The sequence below is a fragment of the Nesoenas mayeri genome, assembly GCF_963082525.1.
Source record: "Nesoenas mayeri genome assembly, chromosome: 3".
NCBI classification, from domain to species: domain Eukaryota; kingdom Metazoa; phylum Chordata; class Aves; order Columbiformes; family Columbidae; genus Nesoenas; species Nesoenas mayeri.
Window position 1 is genome coordinate 58,464,454 of NC_137544.1, and position 24,413 is coordinate 58,488,866.

Consider the following 24,413-nt stretch of genomic DNA (forward strand, 5'->3'; position numbering starts at 1 on the left):
CAAAATATCAGCATTTAGGAAACACTATTAAAATGAGAGGAGTTTTTCCCTTCCTTTTCCTTTCCAAGATTGCATCTCATTCTATCATATCTACCTTCAAGTTGAATAAGACAGACATTAATGTTTTCACAAGAAAAGTAAAGCTTTGGCAATGCAACTCTTAAGATGCAGGGTGGTGCCATGCAGTATTGCCTTCTAATATTAGGAAAGAAAAGGTATTTTAAATAGGCAGAAAATGTATATCCAAACTTGTTTATACAAATGTATATACATCCATTTGTTTTGCAAGTACATGAACACCGGCTACCAGAGGACAAGAACAGGGTAAGCAAGGATAGTTTATTACCTTATTAAAATATTGCCAGCACAATACTGTTACCAGAAATGTATCTTTCTGCACTTTGTTCAATCCACTGAATGGATTACAAAAGAGGAAGGGCAGGAAGAAGCAGCTAGAGTCTGTGCACATCAAGACCACCCTCGTTAATATGAATCTGCAAAATACCATTGAAGTTGGGCTCTCAGGGAGTCCAGCTGCTGCTGAGTACCTGCATGTCTGTCCAAAAAGTTCACAACCCAAAACCACCCACTTCACTGTGCTTAGAAGTCAATGGAAAGGTGCCAATTAACACGGATGCAGCCAAGATTTTTTCAGATGGCAAGACTGAAAATACTTCACAAAAGATCTTCTGTATTGTTCTCAGCAATCCCTATTTCATTTAGCATTACCATCATCATGAATAACTGTACTACAGAAGTAAAAGGTACTTTTGAATGAGATAAGAATCAGTTTGCCTGTCAGATAAGAATTTATTCCCAAATACGCTGGCTGACAAAGATTCAGAAACCCTTTTCAGTTTGATGTTGCTTTTTCCCTCTGCTCTTTCATATACCTGCATATTTATCCAAATACTGAAGAACTAAACCACACTCATATCATGGCAGCTTGTACATTAAATAGTAGTGTATATCTCAAGAATTCAGAAGCTTCACATAACATACAGGTTAGTCAGGGAATTTTATTCCTGTATCTACCAAGAAAAAGCAGTGTTTTTGTCCCAATACACAATAATTCTGCCTGCTGCTACAAGATCCCAGCACCTGCTGTGCTTACAATCATTACTTCAAAACCGGCTTCCACTCAAAACAATGGGACATCACCAAAATTAGAAACTCACATCCTGTCATCGCTTTCTTTGTGCCGGTTACCTAAACAATAACAACACTTCAAAAAGTAGGTCTGTTCAGCTATCTTTACTGAAGAAAAGGACAAAAAATAGAACAAACCCTTAAGCATCTTTCTGTTGCATCTTGTAGAGCAAATTATACACTCCAGATGCACGAATAAATAATGAAAAGCAGCAGTGAAGTTACACTTTTTACATATTTTTACTACAACCTGGTTAAAGAGGTGCCACCTTTCTCTCTCCTCTCTTAAACAAAAAGAGAAAAAAAAAAGCTACCATTAGGAGCGGTCAGAAACCTGTTAACAAAACTCTTACAAAAATCTCATTAATCACAAATTGTTCCTTTCCTAGAAATGTACGGAAATATTTTAAAGGCCAGGTCCCTAAGGATCACAGCATCGTTTCTGATTGAAAACAGAGAAGGAAGAGGAGCAGACTGCCTAGACATACTGGGTTCCCTTTCTCTGTTCCAATGAGTAGCTAACTGTCTCTACTTATGAGAATAACCTTGTCAGAAAAGAAAATTAGGAAATATGATTTGATTCTCTACTGTAGTGATTAACTGGAGCAGGGACGTAAATATGCCATTCTACATCCCAGGTGAGTGCTGCCCTAGTTACTCAGCCATTTGTTGTTTTAACTTATGGAATAAGTCGGTTGTTTAGGCTGCCTCTCTCTTCCTCCCTCAGTTTCCACAGAGAGCATCTGTACAGCTTAGTTTGCTCCAAGCTGAACAGAAATTCCAAAACGCCTCTTTTCCAAATAAACAAAATTCTTGTTTTCTGGGCAGCGTCGCAAGCAGTGATGAGCAATGACAAAGTTCCTCAAATATGGGGCCAAATTCAGCAAATCACTAATGCATTTAAATGTGCACATAAGTTGTCTCAGGTTTAAAATTAGTTGCCAAAACAGGTATCTGCAAATAAATATCTAGATCAGGGTGGCCTGGTTTCCAGAGTACTTGCAGCCACAATGAATGATAACACAATTTGAAAGGGCTTATCTCTTACAAGGTTATTCTTATTTTGACAGCCCTTTATCAGCCTTGATCCTTGACTATAGGCATTCATTTTTAAAACAAGGGCTATTTAATGCACACATGGAAAGTTTCCAGTTATTTGAATGTTTAAAGCATAAAGTTTTTCATTCTTTGATAGTCTTCAATCACAAAATTACGTAACTGAAAGCTAAGCTAAGCTAAGATCTACTTTTGCAGGTCTCTGGTTACAGTAATAGTGGACCAACCCTGTAAAGTCTCCATGACTGTCTTGTTAATTTGTCTTAGGAAATAATGCAACTTTCAGAATATTTATGAAAAGACAATACAGACAATAATTTGGGCAAAGTAATAAAATACAGAAAAAATGTGAAAAAGTAAGCATAATACATAATAGTCAACAAATTGCAAATTTAAGTGAAAAATTAATTTTTATTTGGATCCTTATTTATACCTAGGTTTGATTACTCTGTTCTAGTAGCATAAGAGGACTCTCAAATGACACTTTCAAATTACATCAATAACTGAGTAACTTAGATGACCTGTAGTGAAAACGAGAATCTGCATTTCACTTCCAATAATTATGAGGAAACCTGTGACTTCAAAATGTAGTTCCTTTCCCTTTCCTTGCTAATTCCTACTGACCTCTTGTTAGCCAAGGGAGTCAAGAATGAGGCTGAAAGGAGCCTGAAAGGGAATGTTCATATAACTACCTAGAATTTTCCCCATTTCACCTCATTCTTTGAGGCTCATCTGTGGCATTTTCATTGTTGCTGAAATGCAAGGAAGACCCAGCTGTCAGGGTTCATCTCTTTACCATGTTGTGAATAAGCCTGCAGAGATACTGCACCACTGAGGCACCTCGGTGACTTTTTCCCCTGTAGGCAAAGTGCATTTTCTGCTTGACATTTCCTAACTGCCAGAGGCTTGGAGAACAAAAGCCCTGTATCCACCCTACATCAAAATGCCAAAAGCGTTTGGGACTGGAAAAAATAAGTGCATGCAACAGGACACAATCTCCCCTGCTTTTCATGAAACCTGAAGAAAAAAGCTGCTGTTTTATTATTCATGATGATTTACTTTTTGCATTATCTCTAACTTTCTTGAAAGCTTGGGTGAAAGATCTTTCTAATAGAGTATGCCGACATATACAAATCTACCTGACTCTCATTAACAGAGATAAAAATAACAGATGTACTATACTCCACCACCACATCTACACTGCATTCTAATGCAAAGCGAAGACTCTGCTTTCTGCAGCCAAAAGGATGGGTTACGATTATGGTGTTTGATTAGCATGACCTGTACTTGTCAGACAGGTTGAGAGGTTTTACAGACCTCCTTTCATCATACTGTATCTCTCAGCACTTCTCAAAATACTGACTTTCAAATAATAGAACAAACAAATTTTCAATGTATTATCGAATTAGTTGATACAGATAAGATGTGCTTTCCACCCGTTAATTTAACAGAAGCAAGGTCAAGATGCTGCTGGACAATGTACTACATGAGATGAAAATGCAAACAAGCTCAAATGGTCCAAGAAGTTAGATTACCTTAAAGGGAAAAATATCTGCAGAAAACTGGAAGTCTTTCTCGCTTATTCCTGTTTTCCTCCTTTTATTTGCTTTGCTTTCTTTGATGTTAACAGCTGTGGGTTTTGATTCATGCTTGCCTGTGTGAATTATGAAAGTAAGTAAACTCTATCTATAGTCTCCCCATAGTATAGCAGTTTGAAAATATGGCTCGCTGAACTTCAGAAAAAAATGCTGAATTTAAGGTTTATATACAAAAATGGCAACAGGTTTTTGATCTTGTTGCAGTGATGCTTCTACATGGAAATGTCAGTGAAAAATATGATTTCATTTTTTTCTAGCTTAAAACCTGGCTTCAACTTATTCTTACATTTTAAAGACACTAAGGGACGATACATTGCCATATAAATGACTTTGAATATGGCCACAGCCTTACACAACACCTTGTGTTTGTAGCTAGTGGTGTCACGGGGGAAAAAACTTTATTTTATAACCTCAAAAGTGAGAGAAAAAATTTGACACAAGATTTTGTCCTGGCACTGCTGCATCTAAGATGTTTTCTAGCCTGTGGTTGGTTATTTTATTTATATGAGCTTCCCATGTCCCTATTTAACTCAGAACAAAAAGTGACAGTTGTGAAATTGAGTACTGACTGAGTTTACCTGAGAGAATTTTTGTAGCAGAAGACCAAGTTACATGATCTTTGCTTTCTGTACTCATCATTGGGAAGGACTATTACTGTGGTCTTTGCATTTCTTTAACAAATGTGCAACATGTGCAAATATTGATATATTTGCCTTAGTTCTTCAAAGGTAGACATGATGTCTTCTTATTGGAAATCATCAAGATTTTTTCTGATTTTTTCTTTTCAAAAGTGTAGTTGTGAAATAAACAAATATTTACCTAAAACATCTCTTTTAAGATTTTAGATTTTTCCAGAAAAGCAAATACTTAGTATACTCAGCTTAATACAGTTGAGTCTTTTTCAGCAAAAAACTCCAAGTATTGCAGAAAAATCCTGAATAGTAATATCATTTTATTTTCATCTAAACATTCAGAAAGAAAAACAATAGGCATTTGCTCCCCAGCATTGCTTTGTGCACACAACCCAGAGGTGTGCTGAGCAAAAACCCAAGAGTCAGACATAGGCCTCTGAGCTGGGGTAGATGTTTAAGTCCATGGCTCCAGGGCAGACCAGGATTTTAACCCTAACAACCTGACAGCTATCCTATGCCAGGAGTAAAGCCTGCCTAGGTCCGGGTCATGTCTGGGACACTAATCTGCTGCAGACTTCCAAGCCCTGAGTTCAGTCATCCCAGGGTCAGGCAAGGACCACTCTCCCAGCACCCCCACCCATCTGTCAGAAAGCATTAAATTAATGCCACAAAATAGTTAGGGTTGAAAGAGATACCTCCAGTGCTCAACTGGCTGCAGTCTAGCATGGACAGGCTGCCATAATCTTTTCTGAGATCAGCCACATTGGTTGCATATACACAGCTATGTGTCCATTTCTGGTTTTCTCACGGTACAATCCAGATCCTAAATTCAGACTTCATTACTAACAAACCCCTTTATATCACTCTCTGTCCCAAATGCTTCTGAATTTATACTTTGCTTCTTACTTTAAAAAGTGTATGTTTTGATGAGTGAATTGCAGGAGGCAAAATAAAGCCACTGTTTCTGGTTCACTGATAGTCATCTACATATAACAGGGGGTATAACTGCTTAACCTGAAGTGTCCTTCAAACATAAAAATGTTCATCCAAATTATTTTCATGCATATTTCTCACATCTTCAACCTGGAGGAAAATATAACCTGTGTAGTTAGTGACAAATCTTGCTATTTGTTTTTTAATGCAAAGGAGATAGAGATGGGAAAAAGGCCCAGGCAACAGCAACAATCCCCACCCCCAACCACATAATGTGATTAGGTAAGGTTTCCTTGGACGATGGAAATTTTCTCAGTGAAAAATGGAGGTTCCATACAATTTAAGGCATTTAAATTTGCATGATTTGTCCTTAATACGCATGGAAGTGTTTTTTTTCCCAAGCGATATTCAAATACAGGACATAATCCCAAGTTAAAATAACAGTGCTGACTTGTTTATTTCTTTATTTAAACTATATTGTTGGCATTTAGGTTTAACCAGTTTTGGGTGTACTTTAAAATATGTAACAAAAATTCTAACATCACTGTGGATAAAATGTCCTTACCACATGAGTAGAAAACTTTATTCAAAGCACAGATATTTGCTGTTCTTGGTGTAAAGAAGAAAGGATCTATTTACTCAGTGACTGCATATTTCAATGAAGGCTCTTATTTACGTTTTATTAGTATACCACATTAAGAAGTAATTACCATACTTCCATTTAAAGATGCAGAATATTTATTGCGAAATAATATGCACTTTCAGGTAAAAATTACTGTTGCTGCACTGTTGGCTTGGAGAGAAGGCTATATATCTAAATTCACACAAATCCTAGTATTATAATTAAAGAAATGTTAATGATTACACTGTACATCCAGAATTTCTACAGGCCAGTATGCAGGATGACTTAAGTACTTTAACCAATAAAACTGAATTATTTAGAATGAGAAGTAAAGACTAGTTTAGGGCTTCTTGTTCTCTCTGCCATCAAGCCCATTCCTATGTTCTTCTTCCTAATTAATTGCCTGGCACTCCACCACCTAAAGAGTTTCAGACTTTAAAGGCATGCAGTAATTCAGACTAAATCCAAAAGAAGCATACCTCAAAGAAACATTCATAAAACATTGTTTCTGCCTGAGGTATGTCTGAAGATCTAAGATAATGCATTTAGTAACAGTTAAAATATACAACCCTGAGAAGCAACCTGATAAAAAGCTCAGGTCAAGAAAACACAAGTTTCGTTTGGTTACAGTTCCTGGCTATAAACTCGTTCCACTCCAAAGCAGTAGAAACACCACTAGAGTGGTTACAGGATTTGGTACAGTCATTGTCAATCAGCACAGCTGACACACAACAAGCAGAATTAATCAGTAATTAATCAGCAACATCATTACTTTCTTGTGAAAACCATATCATAATAAAGTAATATGTAACAAATATGTTCCAGATCTAAAGCCAAAGTGGGTAGTCTATAAAGAGTTTATATTTATTCAAAAGGACCATAATAATATATAATTTGAATATGTATTATATAATATAATATATAATTTGACTAGTATAAACAATAAAATCAGTGTTCATTAAATCATCATTCTTTCACAGTGATGTCTATCTATTTCTTTGAGATGGCAATGGAAGAGGTTTTCATTCTACTGTACAAACGTAAAATGTTCCCTTCGATCGTGTAGTTTAATAACACTGTACTCACTTTTTCTCCTCCTGCTTGAGAGTGAACGTGCAGCTTTGCTCGAAGACAGAGTGTGTGAGAATTTATAGTGTGTGTGTTTCTTGTTTTACACATACTGGAGTATACTGTAAGGAAATGTTTTTTTCTGACAAGGAAATACTGACTTCTGTGAAGGGCTACCAAAAAGGAACACAGATGAGAAAAGGCTTTGAGCATTTGGATACTGAGCTTCTACAGGACTCAGCAACGTGGCACCTAAAGTTTGCTGAAGAGAAAGTATGAGATAAAATAAGCAAAAGGCTCATGATTTTGACATGACACAGCCTCCTGAGTCAGCAGAAAAAAATCTTGGGAACTATTGCTCATAACCCTCTAAAAATACATATTTACAGGGTCTACATACAAACATGAGATGGCTTACGAAATAAGTGCGGTGAGGTAATGCCTACATTAATAACGTTAGCCACATTTTCTCAATCCAAGCCAGATCCTGGCACCCTCGTGTAGGACTCCAACATACCTCAATGGCACCCATGAAGTCACACAGAAAGGACGATTTTCAGATGACGTTGTTTTGAAGTTACTTGAGAATATTGTGTTAAAATTATACTATATTTATTCTCTAGAAACAAAAATTTTAATTGGCCCTTCATAAAACAGAAATACACAGTTCCAGTTCAAGCAACTTAAGAGATAGTAATGGAAAGGTCATTAAAATGAGGGGATGGAGAAAGGAGAATGAAGGGCATTATTTTGCAGTTTATAATAATTTGCTTAGGTATTTATATTTTCACAAGTTAGAATATTTTGGGGTTGTTCTGTTGTTTTTTTTTTCTTGTTGTTTGTTTGGTTGTTTTTTTAAATGTATTTTAGTCAGATTCAATATTTAAATTATTTTGATACTAGGTCTTGGTGCAAAGAGAAATTATTCACAATCAAATTTTGGTTCAGCTGTCATTAGTGTAGATTTGGATGTCATGTGTGCTATGTGTGGACATGGTGCAATGGTATTTTCTGACAGTTGCCTGTTTTTCCACTGCTATTAATGTTCTTTATTTCTATTTCACCCCTGGGAGTCAATGAATCAATGCTCTGGACATAGCTGTAATTACTGTACATTGCAAACGGAAACAGAAATGGAGAGGATATTGTAACGTTAATCTCTGAAAACTTATCCCGGGGGTTGCAGAGTGAGAAGAGGGAACTGAAGGGAAACACTTTAAACAGTTAGATTGGAAATGAAATTTCTTGTCAATATAAATAATGTTGGGGTAATTAAATGTGGCCCTATACAAAATTTGTTTAAGACGTTAGTATGTGACTTGTCTGAATTAGAAAGTTGATTTTAAGAAGCAATGCTAAGAAGTCAGTGGGATTGAGGTAGATCTGCTCTGTGATCCATCCAGGCACTCACTTCATACTGTGCAAGTCCCATCAGGCCGGATTTTAATAGCTATGAACCTGCTGTTCAGGCATTTGCACAAAAGACTGTAATTGCTCATTTAAGGCCCACTTCAGGTCTAAAATATTTTATTGCTTGCTATGATAAGAAGTGTGGATCAGTTAACTGCAGTTAATTCCTAGACACAATTTTCTTATTTTTTTCGGTGCATAACGTAATCACAGGTTTACTCTAAGGTCATATACAAAGCCAAGGATGAGGAAGAAGAAATGAAGACATGGCACAGCATAAAGTGGGGTCAATAAATAGCAATCCTCGGCTGAAGATCACCTTACAAAGACCTCAGAAGGTGAAACTCAGAGAACTTCACAAAAATTGTGCCCTCCTCCATGCTCGTCATTGGTCATCTTTTAAGTTAAAGCTCCTTTCATCTAACACTTCTATGTAACTATACAAATTCTGACTTTCATTTAACCAGAAAATCACTTAAAATGCATATTTTCCAACCACATGTTGGCACAGTCAATACATTGCCGTAATGGATGGATGTTGTTTGAATTGTAAATAAAAAAAATAAATAAATAAATATCAAAGAAACTGGGTTAAATTAACCAGATATTCAAGTTTGCTGATGACAGAAATGAAGTGGATTATTTTTGCATACCAAGTATGGAATAACTAATGCAGCAACAGCTGCATAGTTTAAATATTCTTATTGTAAAGATATACCTGGGAAATGAAAGAATACTACCTCAAAATATGTTCCACTGAGAAATATAAAGTTTGGTGTGACAGTAAAATCTGCGGTTATTTGTAGTTTCATCTTTGATCACAGAATGAAATAATATATTAAATTATTTTATATATGAAATAATTTAGCATAATATGGGAGAAGACAGTATTTCTGTTATTTCCTGAGACAGATGCTTGGGAAACTTTTAATTCCCACTTAGATTATTCTTTAACGCTGCAAAGCCTAATGGGCCAATTTAGGCTTGCACTGAAGAGACAGCCCTGCAGATCAAAGGGCAGATAGCTTGCAAACTCTGCAGCACAAGATGAGTGTTTGGTTGCCAATCTAACTTACCAAGGCTGAAATTGCTTTGCAGGGGAACATACAGGAAAATACAGAACATTTGTTTGTGTCAGGCTGCATGATGCAATTTGCTAGTTATCACATTTAGCAAAACGTAAAAGTTCAAGCCAGAGAACAACAAGCAGTTACTGTCTGGTATCACTCAAGTTAAAAATCAGTGCCCTCATTTAGGTACTGAAGGCTACAGGCTGCCCTTCTGGCTTTCAATCAATCAGTCTCTTAAACTGGAGTCCCTTTGTATTTTCACACTGGGGTCTTTGGTATTACTAAAGCATTCCACTGTCAAAAAACAGAGTTACCCTTAGCAACAAGTTTTTTTGGAGTTTTTACTTCCTTATCAGGGATTGCTCTCAAACTGAACATGAAGATTAACTGGCAGCTGCTGGTGTGCTCTTATACAGGCCTTTCTTTGACTGAAAAGAGGCTCCCTTTTCTAAGGAGATCAAGAATGGAAAACTTTGGTGCTTATATAAAAATATGTCCAATGTAATGCTTCTCAGTTAATGTTAAATAATTAAGTTTTTCTGGTGACATGCTTGGCCTGTTTTCACAAGTCACATCTTAAGTTCACTGCCAAAAAATTACAAAGGGTTATGATTGACAAAAATCGATTTTTTTCCCAAAGGTAAATTTTAAATAAAATTTTTTATTTTGCAATTTTTGCTCCTCTCACAATCTCTTCTGTCACCTGACCATTTTGGCAGGACACGTGTCCCCTGATTCATCCATCTGAGAGCTACGTATCTAGTACAGGCTGGTTATCTGGGTTCTCTCTTGAGTCAAAAGAAAGAAAGAGAGCCTGAACCGTACCTCTGACCTGTGGATAGGTCAAGTTAGATGAGAGAAAGACTATCTTCATGGTTGGAAATTTACCATCTTTAACATGTTGCCTGAGTTTAATTTAGTATGCACGAGTTGTACTTAAGAGATATTGAATTTTGAACCGACAGTCTAATCCCCAGCATGGGGCTTCTTCTCCATTTCAGCACACTGAACCTTCTCACTTCATTCTCATAAACAGGTTCAAGTAATGAACATGGAAGGCGTGCTTCCTACAGGCATCCAAAAGTTTAAGAGCTTACAAAATGCAACCTACTACCCTCTTTTCCAATGCCAAATGCTCTCTAAAACTGGGCATCCCATTACAAAAGTTCTCTTACAGAACCCAAAGTGTTTTACACTCTTGAGCATAGACACATTGCAGTCTGCTGTCAGTATTTCTCTGACTATGCTAGCTTCAAAAAAAAAAAAACCCAGAAAGTTTGGAACTATAGCAAAGTGAGTAATTCTTAGAGAAAAGATACATAGATACAGCTAAATGACCTTACTACTCAATTGTATGTGTTATTTTACATAAACTGATTTTCCTGCTCTTAATAGTGAAATTCAGCATCTGACATGTTTTTGTCTATGGTTTTATTACTACAGAAGCCCAGAAAAACTACCTTCCCTGAGGAAGAAAGAAATTAAGAAAATAAAGAGGGAAGAATTATGGTGTTGAAACTAGCAGGGACATGTTATACACTGAAGCTGAAAAGCTTCATGCAAATAGACTGTGGCTCATCTTGCATATAGAATTATACATATCATTCATTCACCAGTAAATACTGTAGGTTTTCAGAAGTTTACACACAGCATTAAGCAATTTGTCAGATGTAGTGGGAGACCACAGGCATAGGGAATTCACAGAAAATCTAGAGACAGTAGAAGAAATACTGTATTTTAAGGTTTTATAATTGTGGCAGAAAAAAAAGAGTGGAGCACATGGGAGACCTGTGGTTAATGTGAAGCCAAAATAATGAATCTTCAGCAGATGCAGTTGTATTAATAAGAAATACAATGAAATTAAAGGAACAGATGACATGGAGTATTGAAAGCTAAGCTGAAGACCATAATAAAAATGTTGTATCCATAGAACCACAAGTAGAAAGAGCAATAAAAACAAACTTTGAAAATACAGCAAAAGCTGTATTTACTGAAATACAGGGAAGTATTTCTCATGAACAGGAAAAAAAATTTCACTGTTGTGCCACTGGTAAATATCTGCATGATGCCAACTCACACTAAGCGAAAAATAAATTCAGCAAATTGGTAGAAAAAAACAGTCATAAACAAATGGTCTTACAAACTGTCAAATTAGAGAATGACAAGTGAGCACACACATATCCATGCACACTGAAAATCACAAAAATCAGAAATATCAATGGTACAAGAATTAAAGGATCTCAGAAGTACCAGTGTGCTTCCACTCAATAAGTTTTGGTGTTTGTTTGGGGTTTTTTGTTTGTTTGGGGTTTTTTTGTTGTTTTTTTATGAGTGTGGTTTTTTTGTTTGTTTGGGGTTTTTTTTGTGGTTTTTGTTGTTGTTGTTGTTGTTTTGCTGTTGTTTTGTTTGGTTTTGTTTGTTTGTTAAACTGAAAGATCAATGAAAAACTGTTAAAACAGGCTATTTACAAGAGGGAGAGTGCTGCACAGACTCCCCTTTTCAGTGGGTGCTCCTGTAAGTAAGCACCTCGGGTTCTGCGAGCCCTCACTCCCATCCCTGCTGTGGCTGCGGCTTTGCCTGCAAGGGCTCCCCACAGCTGAGGGGCTGCCCCCAGCACCACTTCAGCAGGGAGACAGAAACCTTTTCATGCAGAGGTCAATGCATGGACATGCCTGTGTGTCTGTTCTACCAGAGGGTCCCTCCCTCCCTCTGAGAGGTCTTGCCAGAGCAGAGGTCCTTCCCCAGGTGCAGTTATTGAAACCAGACAAGTTTCTTTAGGGATGTGAGCAAGACGCACATTCAGAACCAGTCAAAATAATGATATTTACAGAGCACTGCAAAAATTCTAGCAAGAAATAACCTTAAACCCATCTCGGGAAAGTCTGAGCTAATAAGTGGAATGCTTTTTTTTCTAAGAAAGCTACTTCTGAGAAAGCTCCCGGCTAACTTCCATATGTGAGAAAAGTAAAATTCCCTGTAGGGTAGTAAGCCTGAGGCACATACCACAGCCTGCAGCTCAAAGCAGCAAACAAGCCAGTGCACATGTAGCTGCAGGAGGATTTTGCAGACAAGCGGCAATGTGCAGCCAGGGTCCACTGCTCCAGGACCACTGCGGCAATCCTGCAAACAGCTGACTTGAAGAAAGACAGTTGCCCTCTATTACCTCCAAGCAATCCCTTTCATCTGTTCTGCATATTGCTATTTTCAAAACGGATCTATTACCCTGATAATTGGTTCTGCTAACAAAAAACAAATGGGAGGAAAACCCATAGAAGTTTAACAAATTTTCAAGCAGCAACTGCTCAGCCAGGTGGGCTACTTGAAGCTGAGGAGTGATGAATTCCATCAGAGTCACAAAACCAGCTTGGTGCCTGGTATTGGTTGTAATCTGGAGAACTCTTATCACTATTATGCCCAGATATTGAGATATCGTTTTATTTCTTAGCAGGCATAATATTCTTATGAGTTATGTCTCCAGGGTTTCCCAGAGGCATCAGAGATCTTGTAACAGAAGGCATTGTACGGACACGTAGGAAGACAAAATCTCTTCCCTAGGGAAGAAGCTGCAAGAGATATGAAACAAAGGAAGATTAAACAGACAAGTCCTAACACTCACTACGTGCCCTGTTATAGCAGTGAAGCTCTGTTCTCCATTGGTAAATGCAACATAAGAAGGGATTACTTATTCATGCCCTTATTCTGCCTATGAAATGAACACAAGATTACAATCTTATCTCTTGCGGAATTTACATATCATGTAGTGCAGCTTGAGCAAGAACAGTCAATGAAAATATACCATTTCTCATTACCTGAGGTTCTTGGAAAGTAGCATGAATATTATATAAAGAGAAAGAAAAGACCTAAGTTCTTACATAATTTAGCTTTGACTGATTTTGAGATTTCTTATGCTAGTTATTTCTTTATCTTGTGCTAACAGAAGAACCCAGCTCTTGCAGTTGCTACCCAAACAAGCCCTTTGATTCACTTCAAATTAAAAGCTTACTTATGCAAAGAATCAGGAGGAGGACCATACCTGAGCTACCCACAAGGCAAAGGCAGCATAGTGGGACATCTGAAAAATGAAGCTTTGCGTTGCCCAGAGGGCCATTCAGTTTTGGGAAAGCACAAAAGAGGAAAAGGGTGTGTTCTGGACATCCTCACTATTCATCACAAATGTTTTATTAGTTCAAGCGCCGGTCTCGTCTCATGGACCAACAGCCCACTTCCACCCAGGGACTTCGGCTGTGCCCCCGGCCTGCACCCTCCTGTTAAGTTTCACCAAAAGCGATTCAGTTCTTGAGTCCCACAGCTGCTCCATGGCAGTAGCCACACCAACATAAGCAAGAAAACCTTGAAGTTTCACTTTAGAACTGTGCTTCTCATCCAAACTAAAACACTATTGTAGATGCACCCTAAGAGCAAGTATTACTCTTTATTCAGCTGTTGCACCCTAGACTATATTCACAAAATATATATTTTTTCTGCCTGAGAGCTTATAGTTACTCTTTGAAATAATGCATGGTCAATGGAAGTTTAAAAATTCTATTTGAATTTAGAATCTGTATTCAGAATCTGGCATTTGTTAACCAGAGATGATTAAAACTTTTGGCCTCTACCTTTAATGATAAGTCTGATTTTTTTTTCTCAGACAGTTTTCTTCATTAAAATATTGTGCTTTCCTTATAAAACTGATATTTTGTGGAGAAACATCTTCACTTTGAGGGTGACAGAGCACTGGAACAGGCTGCCCAGAGAGGTTGTGGAGTCTCCTTCTCTGGAGACATCCAAAACCCACCTGGACACATTCCTGTGTGGTCTGCTCTGGGTGAACCTGCTTTAGCAGGTGGATTAGACTAGATGATCTCCAAAGGTCCCTTCCAATCTCGATCATTCTGATTCTGTGATTCTTTGTGACATTTTAGAACATACATTATTATAGAAGGCTCAGAGCAGTTTTCAAGAAGAAAGGAATGACAAAGAACAGCTGAACAGTACGAAAAAAAGATATCGTGGCTGTTGCACCTACCAGAGACTCCAGATCACTGGCAGATTTACACATGCACACAGCTAAGCACACACTTCTGTGGTGGTGATGGCACACATTATCCATCAAGAGCTGAACTGCACTTCAGTGCTTGACAAAATCATACAGGAGGAGAAAAATGGCCAAATTCAGCTCACAGGTACATTACTTGAGTAGACGGAATTATACTAGAGATGAATTTGTACTGTTTTAAAACTTTTTTTTTTTTTTTCTGTCTGTAAAAATGAGATGTGTAAGTTTGTGTGAAAATGGTGCTACAGAAGGAATCCAGAACCAACATCTACAGACTGTTTGATCAGGACAAACAATTCATCTATCCTCTCCTTTGTGAAATTCAATCTTTGTTTGCATAGTTAATATCCTCCTAAGCAGCCATAAGCCCTATCCCGTGTGTATCAGTGGGCTTTTGGGAATGTTTAGTTTGCAAGACTGCAGAGATACTATTCCACAACCACCTTATGTGTCATCTACAAAAGTCACACATGAATGTGTAAGTTGTGCCCCTGAAAGTAAATGCTAAGGGACTGTTCTTACATAATTCTTCTCTCTTTCTATAATTATTTTTCTCTCTCAAAACGTTTTTTAAGTGGCAAGATGAAATTTGTTTGCTTTGCTGAAGGTGGAAAATCTCTGAGGATTCTACTCCAATATTTACCTTTATAAAACACAAATACATTGCTGGTTTCATAAAGTGATTTCTAAAATTATAATATTATTTATGTATCATCATAAAAGCAAATAATAAGAAACTATTCTGAAAAATTAGTCAATGTACTTCTGAGCTAAAATCATGTTTTAGCTTACACCAACCATAATTTTTTTTAAAGAACAGTAACCATATGTGCAGACAGGCAAAACATTTAAATAATAAAATTCAGAAAATATAAATAATAAATAGTTCCAGGAAACTTTTTAGCAGACCAGCATGCATCTACAACTTCCATCAAACTTAACATGGAAAGCATGATCCTGACACCACCATCTTGAAGCGTTCTCTCTTGAAGGCAGAAAGCTGGGAATCCTGACATATATTACTAGCAAATTCTGCTTTTCATAGAGATCTGTGAAAGCAGCTGTTGCAAATTTCAAATGGGATTAAAGACCAAGTATCTGAAGGCAGAAATGTGGACCTTGCAATTCTTCATTTTGATAAAGTACAGAAACCTACATTATTTCAAAATAATGGAATGTGTTTCTCAGATGCACTGAAGATCATATGTTAAGTTCTCTGAGTTAATTTAAAATTTCAATCTTACTGAATGCATTGGAGAAATATAACTGACAATAGTCCAAATAATGGAATAGAATTGTGCACTTAAAAGCATTAATGGGTTCGAAGAAAGATAAGAACAAGGGCCAAATCTATTCCACAGTGCTATTTTGAGCAGTCTAGAATGACAAAATGTTGTTCTTTTCGGAGGTCTCTGCTATATTCCTTCTGGGAAGGAATGCGAGAACCATCTTTCCGTCAGCACTCTTAATCATTCAGTTCCAAACTGAAAGTTAGAAAATGTTTTATAGGAAAGCATGTTTATGCATGTGGGTTTTGAAATCGCCTTGGATCCTGCTGAACCTTGTGTAGATGTAAACTACAACATCCATCTCTTCTTTCATAATATTTGGCTTTTACACAGATGAAGATAATGGAGTCTATACTCACATGATGTAACATGCAGTAACTCCACTGTGGTCATCGCAAGAGAGATGATTTGAATCAGATAAGAACTTGGTCCTTTATTTTAACAAACTTACCCTTTTAATTATTTTTTAATTTAAAATTATTCTCTGTTAAAAGAAATTAATTAAGTTCCTGTATAAAAGTAGAAACGTGATGGAATGTGTCTTTAGACAATTTTATTTAGTATTTCCCAAAAATGTTTATGGACAGAAATAATTTTCAACCTTGTTTTCCTAAGAGAAAGAGAGAGGAGAGAAAAAGAGAGAGAGAGAGAAAGAGAGAAGAGAAAGACAAATGGAAAGAGAAAGAGAAGGGAAAGGAAAAGGGAAAGGGAAAGGGAAAAGGAAAGGGAAAGGGATAAGGGAAAGGGATAAGGGAAAGGGAAAGGGAAAAGGGAAAAGGAAAAGGGAAGGGGAAGGGGAAGGGGAAGGGGAAGGGGAAGAGGAAGGGGAAGAGGAAGAGGAGGAGAAAAAAGGGGCTCTGTTGCTGTCCATGATGATCATCAGTGCACACCAGAATCATTTGACCCATGTTTGTGAAGACAGACACAAGATCTTGTTTTCACTCCGGTAAGTAGTGAAACTAATTTTGAAAATGCAAGAATTTATTTGAGTAATGGTTATCTGAGTCACAATCACTCACCTTTGTCACATGATGTTTTTCATGTTGTATGGGAATCTTAAACATTTGGCACCAATATGTTGTATCCTTGTCTGGTACAGGCACCTGTCTTAATAAAAAGGGCAAGAACACAATATTATAAAAGTCTCATTACTCTGTAGTGTAAGCCCAAATCTTTCACTGCCACCTTATCCCATCTCCACATAAACCCAAAACCCAGAGTAACTTACGTCTTTGTTTGTCAAGTCAAAGTATGGCAAAGAGGCAGATAAGACTTCCTCTTTCTCGGGGTTCAGTAAACGCAGACTCTTTGTACCACGGTTAGCCCCATGGTAATTTTGACCTGCTTCTCCCATGTCTTTGTGGTGGTAGGCCCATATTACCCTCACTGTGCTCTCCTGAAAAAACAAAATAACCAAAGAACCCATAAGGAATGGGAACAAGATCTTCCTGATATAGTTCACATAATTCCTAAGATCTGTATGATGTAGGTCTTGCTGTATCTGAACAATGACAACGTGTACCAGAGGGAGGAGCAGTCATCTACTGATTCAGTTTTGCTTTCAAAATTAATGTTTTATACTCATAGAGTTCATTGCAGATCTGCATAATTTTAATCTGTCTCTGACAGATTCCTTCATTAATGTCACAAATTTAAATTGCATCTGCAAATAGAAGAACAGATTCATAAAAAGGTAACCAACTAAACATATCAAACAATTTTCTCTAGAGATGCCATTCATTTGGCCAGCAATCAGAAGATTTCCTCCCAAAACAGTTCCCAGGCTCTACTCCATAAAGATGTGGATATCTTCTGTGAATTACTGTCTTTACATACTAGGCAAGATAGACATTCAATTACAGAACAAATTTACATCCGTAAAATCAGTCTACAGTCACAGCGCAGATCAATTCTCTGTAAATCATTCTCAGATTGCAATAATCACCCTTGAGACAAAATACTCTAATAAATCCTGAAGGGCCCCAGAAAGTTAAATTACACTGAGACAATTTGGAGCAGGTGCAAAAACCATAGGTCCATTGACTGCCTGGAAATCTGTCAGTTTATACAGCTGTGGATTTGCTTCCTACATCTTTCAGCTCTTCATGTTGTTATTATTGCATATATTGTGAAAACACAGATAATGAAAATAGTGTTGAAGAACAGCAATCCTTCCAAAATGACCAGTAAACAAGCCAAAGCACAGAATGCCTTGCAAATCTCTCTAACCTGTCATTTCCAATACAAAAGTCATGAAGTTCATATAATTTAAAATTATGCTTAGGAAACAGCACAGCAGTCCCTAGGGCAATAGGAGAATTTGTCATGAAAAGTATTTTACCATGGAAAGAGTTTTATCATAAAACTCTTCAACTTCCTCATTTTTAATAACGAAATAAAACAAAAAAATATATACTATAAATACATACAGTCCAAAGTTTTTTTAAAGTCTGTCTTTAAGATCAGTTACAAGTTAGTATAAGATCTAAAAAGTGTTTCTCAAGTTGGCATCTCTTGAATGATCGTAACTGTGGAGTATGGGACCTGATGGTCCAGAGATACCTGTTTCAATCCTGTGTTCACTTGATGTGTTAGAAATTAGAGAACATAATGCATAAAAGTAGAAGGGCAAAGAAAGCTGAAATTAAAATATAAGAGCTTAATAAAACTAGCACAAGTATTTTTCACGGTTAATTTAAGTTGACCAAACAAATGTTTTGGAAAGTGAATTTCTATAGTTCCATCTTTTTACTAGGACAAGATCTTAATAACCAGCTTCATAACCACGTATACATTTGGTTTGTATTAATTAGTTCATCATTCTACACACAGGCAGAGCCTCTTACCGTTATGCTTTTGTCATTTGTATCACAAGTGTGTAGTTCTCTGCTAAAAGCCAATACTGTATGTGTGCTGTTTTCCATGGCATATTCCAGATGGTAATCCTGTTGAGGGTCCTTTTTAAGTACTCTGTTTTCATCTGTAAAATAATCCTGTCAAAATAAAGAGTGGACCATTAATATAAACTAGTATTAAATTAAAAATAAAACGTTATGTCCATTACTGAAGCCTCTTAAAACACATCTTTATGAAAAATATTGAAATATCGCAGTTTTGTATCAAATTATAAGTCTGAGGTAACATTGAACACTTTTTTGATTAAAATCTTCAGGAAAGCAAGTCTCCTTGATAAGCTGCTTGAAGAATATCTCGAGAAACTTTAACAACATGCTGCCTGTACATAACCACAGAAATATTGGCTGCACTCAACAACCAAGAAGCCTAATTTATTGGAACTGGGGTGTCATGAACTTCAGGGGTAATTACAGAGAGAACGAATTTCACTTAATATTCACATCAAAACAACTTTTTCTTTCTTTTTTCTTTCCAACAAAAAGCAAACCTCTTGAATGAACCAGAACCAAAGACCCCATGGCTTAACTAGCTCAGTTCATACAAAAGGTGCTGGGCTGGGGTTGAGGTTAGGTTGGGGTTTTGGAGTGGGGGGGAGCTGTTTTTAAGAAAGAGGCTCCCCGGCCGGGGTTCAGCAGAGGTACAATGGAGGAGCGGCTGCAGCAGTGCCGGGTCATTAACCTCCTCACCCCAAATTCCTGCAGCCCCCGCGCAGCTGGGACCCAGCCCTCCCTCCTCCTCCCCCCAGCCACCTGGAACAGGCTCACCACCACCTCAGATGCACCTCCTTCGGTCACCCTCCTTTGAAAGATTTAGGACGTTTCTGCTCGATTGGGGATGGGGAAGGGGGCTTTTAACTAGTAGATATTTTTCTCATGCCAAACAGGCTACAGGCAGAGACTTAACTGTGTGGCATCATTGCAGAATAATGCAGCACCGGCTGCTCCTGGGATCCATTTACTTATGTAGCTATTTGGACCTCCATTCACTTTTTGAGAAATTTCTAGCTTTCCCATTTTGTTAAAGTGAAGGCAACCAAGCTGAAAAATTGTAAAATGTTACGTCCAAGTATTTTGATACCGGTGAAATTATCCGATGATACCTTGTTAATTCACTAAAGGATCATTTAGGAGCTGTAACCTAAAGCTTAACCGCACCCTAGAAATATGCATGTGTGCAAGAGACCACATGCACACCCATCAGAGTTTACAAACTCTGCCTTTCATAGATGTACAAATAACTTCATGCCCAAACATTTCATTAAGGTAAATTAATTAGTATTAAAAATTGTTTAAAATTATCTTAATCATTATTCAGTTTCAAGGAAGAAAAGGGTAAAAAGCCGACCATTTTTTATCAGTATGAAAATATTCTGATTTAATTCTCTCTTACCAAAACTACTGAAAGAGTTCAGATTTTTTCTACATTTCAAAAATTTTTCCTGTCAGCACTTCTTACAACTACAAACGAATGAGTACACATGTGAAAGAATACACACATGTAAAACTAATCACCAAAAAGAGTAAAAGAGGGGTCTGGGACCTGAAGGTGTATGCTATAAGAAAGGGAACTTGTGAGTTATGTTTGCTTAGAGAAATAATTTTGGATTTGCTTTTCCAAAGGGAAATAATGGGCCTGTTCTGGGATGGTATTGAAGATGGGTATTTTATGGGATCAAAATCCTCTGCTTCAATCCTGTATCAGAGTTTGAAAAGAGGCAGTGTACTTCCATACACAATACCATCCCTGCTCTGAAAACTCTCTACAGAATCTCCACTTTCGTCTTAAAAATAGTAAAGGTTTATCTGGATGAGAAATGTAACCTTGTGAACATCAGCTTTATTAAGTTGTAGTACCTTTGCTGAAATATTACATTAAATTGGAGGAAGGCACAGTTTTATTAGAATAAGCACACACATATTGAATTATTGAGGAATTCAAATGCAAGAATAGCTTTTCCTCATGTGAACAGGTTGAAAGTCTTTGCCTGAAACCACTGTGAAGAAACACTCAGAAATGTAAAGTAAAGTTAGGTGTGCACACTCAAGTTTGTCGGTAAACTTCACCGGTTCTTAACAAATCCAGAGGATACAGCCATAACCGAAAATACGTCTTGTAATATAGCCCTGAGTTCCATGACGCAGCAGGGAGAATATAAAAATAACTAGAAGGAGTTGTGTAATTAAGGTATTAGCTTAGATATGCCTGGATAACATGATTGTCAGTGTAATTATGTCACTCATTTGGGTGACAGTCAAAGACAGGTCACAGCTCTGGCTCACTGCAGGGGGCTCATTTTGTGGCTGCCAGCAAATGCTTTGGGAAAGATGGTCCCAAAATCCAGGCCTCAGGAGGGGACCACACTGCTCCCAGCGTGAGGAGGGCTGCACTAAGCTGCACTGGGAGAGCTGCACTGGGAGAGCTTAGCAGGGGCTGGCAGCACTGCCCACCCCAGTGCTCGCTGCCCACCCTGCTGTCAACACTGAGCAGCATCTCGCTCAGTGACTCACCATAAATTATGTTGTGGGTAGATGCTAATCTGACCAACTAACATCAATCTGTCCCGTATGAAAATTTCTGTGAAGTAATGAATTCCTTGCCTCTGCCTATTTCTCTGCTTGATATATGCCACATTGAAACAGTCCTTGAATATCAGGGTTCTGAGAATACCTGGGAGGCAAATTTATGTCATGCCCAAGAAGACCAAAATGTCAATTTATTCCAGAAATCCTACAGCTCCACTGAGTGCAGTGGGACTGCCCCAGAGGAATCCAGTGTGAGTACAATTGCCAGGAGTGATTTAGGAGTTAGCAAACCATCTCTATTACTATTTTTATTTCCTTTATTCAAAATAATCCAGATGTTCATCACAAAAATAATGTAAAAAAAGAAATCCTGAACAGCTCAGAATTTAATTGCTCAGTGTCTCACATGAAAACACTATTTTTAACAGTATTAAAACAAAATAAGGCCATAATGCCAAGGAAACCTACTGATCTCTTTCTGTTCACAGAGAAGATTTTAAGTCAATCTACACAGACTTGGCTCAATTTACTCATCAGAGCTTAAAAGCCTTCAAGACAAGTTTTTGTTTATACATTGTAATGAATAAAAGCAGGTTATCAAAAATGAAGACACACTCACTGTGATGCCACATCCTTTTCAGTAGCACCCTGGAAAAGTAAGAAAAAAGCTGCTTGTAGATATATCTATATTGATATATGTCTGTACCTCTACACATATCCTTCCTTCCTCACAGCAGAAACCTGAAAACATGGATTTATGTACTGATGCGGCACTTGCATCAGGATTCTTTGGTTTCTTATACAGACAAAAGTATATATCCTATGTTAAATGAAGGTAAAGTTGCCAAGTTTCACATCAACATTACAGAAGTGTAAGCAGTTACAGAAAGAGAAGAGTGAAATGACTTTATTTTTCTAGTAAGAACACCTTATTTTGGTTATTTAAATAGTAAGTGCTTAAAACAAAGTTTTGGAAGTGTTATTGGTCATGCTACATAATAACAAAGTTGTTATTTTTATTTCAAAATTTGCTTATGTAAATTGTTTACATTTGAAACATTTGAAGTTTCTGCACTCCCTTTGATTATATTGCATAAACTGGCATTTTAAAGTCTAGACTAAGTTGTGCAATCAGTCAATAAGGGATCTCCTTCCTCACATTAACTAGAAGTTGAAACAACAAATGGAAAATGAAAAATCCTCCTGACCGTACAAGTTATTTTATGTTTTTTTCCAGATGTGAAGTCAATCATGTTATACTGTTTTTAAGATCCCATTAACATCTTTCTTCCTTAAAAAATTGGTTTGTGGTATATATGGTTTCTGATGGCTGCTCTACGAACAGTCAGGAAGGGTAATTTCTTAAGGATGTGAAAAGTGGCTGGTTTCTCCTCTGATAATGTGGGCACAGCTGCAGGAGGGAGCCTGACCCAGAAAGCACCACCAGCTGTCACCACAGTCTTAAGCAGGTGTTTATGGGACTCCATCCCCAGATCTTTACAATGTACAAGATTGTTTTGTTTATGATATCCATTTCCCATCCTAAATTATATACAGCACCTTTCAACCTCCGAGAGCATAAAATAACTCTCAAAATGTGGCCTCATCCAGCAATTGCCTTGCAGGCTGGGCTTGCGAGCAGCCCTGCCACCAGGATTTGCACACACTTGAAATGGGAGATCGCTGGTATTTCAGCAGTGATTTAACACTTACAAATGAGTAGAGGGACAAGATGGGAATGGGTAACGACAGAAAAACAAGCTGTGTTGCAACTAGTCCTCACCAATGGTCTGTAGCCAACCCATGGAGTTTCAAACATCCCCAGACTACCAAAGTAATGTCTAAGGCCAAGGCTGAAGATAAGTAGTTTGGCAAAAGGAATTGGGAAGCTGTAATCGAGATGAAAATTGGCATAGAAGATCTATCTTAGTATAAATAGGATGCATAAATTGCTACAGTATGCAAGGAACTGACCAGAACATTTATTTGAAATAAGCACCAAGCTATGCCTTTCTGGGTTTCCAAGAAAATAACTGTGGTTAACATTTCTCTTTCTTATTGTTGCATTTAATTTAAGTGGCATCCTGCTGCTCATGGTTCCAGCACACACTGGATGTTACTACCAAAAAGAAGCTGGTTTTACATTGTATTTGGCAAGAAGCAAACAGAGCATGAGTTTACAAATAAACAAATCAAACTTCTTTGTAACCTCAAATAAATTTCAGCTTGAGTTTCAGGCAAAGTTCTTACTATGCTCTGTTAGGGAAAAGCAGAGCCCACCCACAGAAAACTAACATGAAGCAGGAGTCTGAAAGCATCACTGCTCTATATAAGAACACCTTGAGAGCATTCCAGTTGACTGATCCAATCTTGGCTTTGACCTGAAGCAAAAAAATATCTGCAGAAATGGTACAATGACAGCAATCAAGCAGTTGTAAGAAGTTCCTAAAGAAAGCGGGATCAGTAAGTTCAGCTGCTACCCTATGAGCAGTCTTGAGCATTGTGTTTGCAATTATAGTGATTTTTTGTTGGTTTGTTTTTGATTTTTTTTTTTTTTTTTTACCTACATAGCAGATTAGCATGAAATGATTCAGTCCTTGCTAAAAAGCCTGGATCTCACTCATGCAGGCAGGTCCGAGAAGCTACACACAATTCCTGGTACAATTCCAATTAAACCAGCTGAATAACACTGGACTAGATGAGAATTAATTACTCTAGGTGTACTACTATTATAACTTTAACAAGGACAGAAGATTTTTATCTGTAATAAATAATGGTGGGTGTGTCCATTTCAAATGCAGACATACACATATACACACACACATTTTCCACTTGTGTATTTACAGAAGCAGATCATGCATGTATTTGTGTATACATGTAGATATATTTTCTTTGCAAAAGAGGTTGTGTATTTTTTACACATGAAACACAGTTATTTACTTAGAGACCCACCTTTTCTCATTCAAACTGTGTCATTTGAATACACTTCAGTGTATTTCTTATACCTAGTTAAATGCTGCCTGGGGCGGCTTCCTGGTAGCCTACAGCTAGCAGTGACATCCCTTGGTTTCTGTGGCATTCCTGGGAGATAT

The 24,413-nt window shown here is 37.4% G+C and overlaps 1 protein-coding gene across 1 annotated transcript in view; it reads right to left on the reverse strand.

The window, feature by feature from the left end:
• MOXD1 (monooxygenase DBH like 1) overlaps positions 1 to 24,413 on the reverse strand; it is a gene marked incomplete at both ends in the record, with an annotated part of 50,759 nt that overhangs the window by 20,630 nt on the left and 5,716 nt on the right. Inside the window, 3 exons of the mRNA XM_080342061.1 lie at positions 16,903 to 16,986; positions 17,112 to 17,279; positions 18,730 to 18,876. Coding sequence (XP_080198187.1) covers positions 16,903 to 16,986; positions 17,112 to 17,279; positions 18,730 to 18,876 — 399 coding nt within the window. The remainder of the gene's footprint in view (positions 1 to 16,902; positions 16,987 to 17,111; positions 17,280 to 18,729; positions 18,877 to 24,413) is intronic.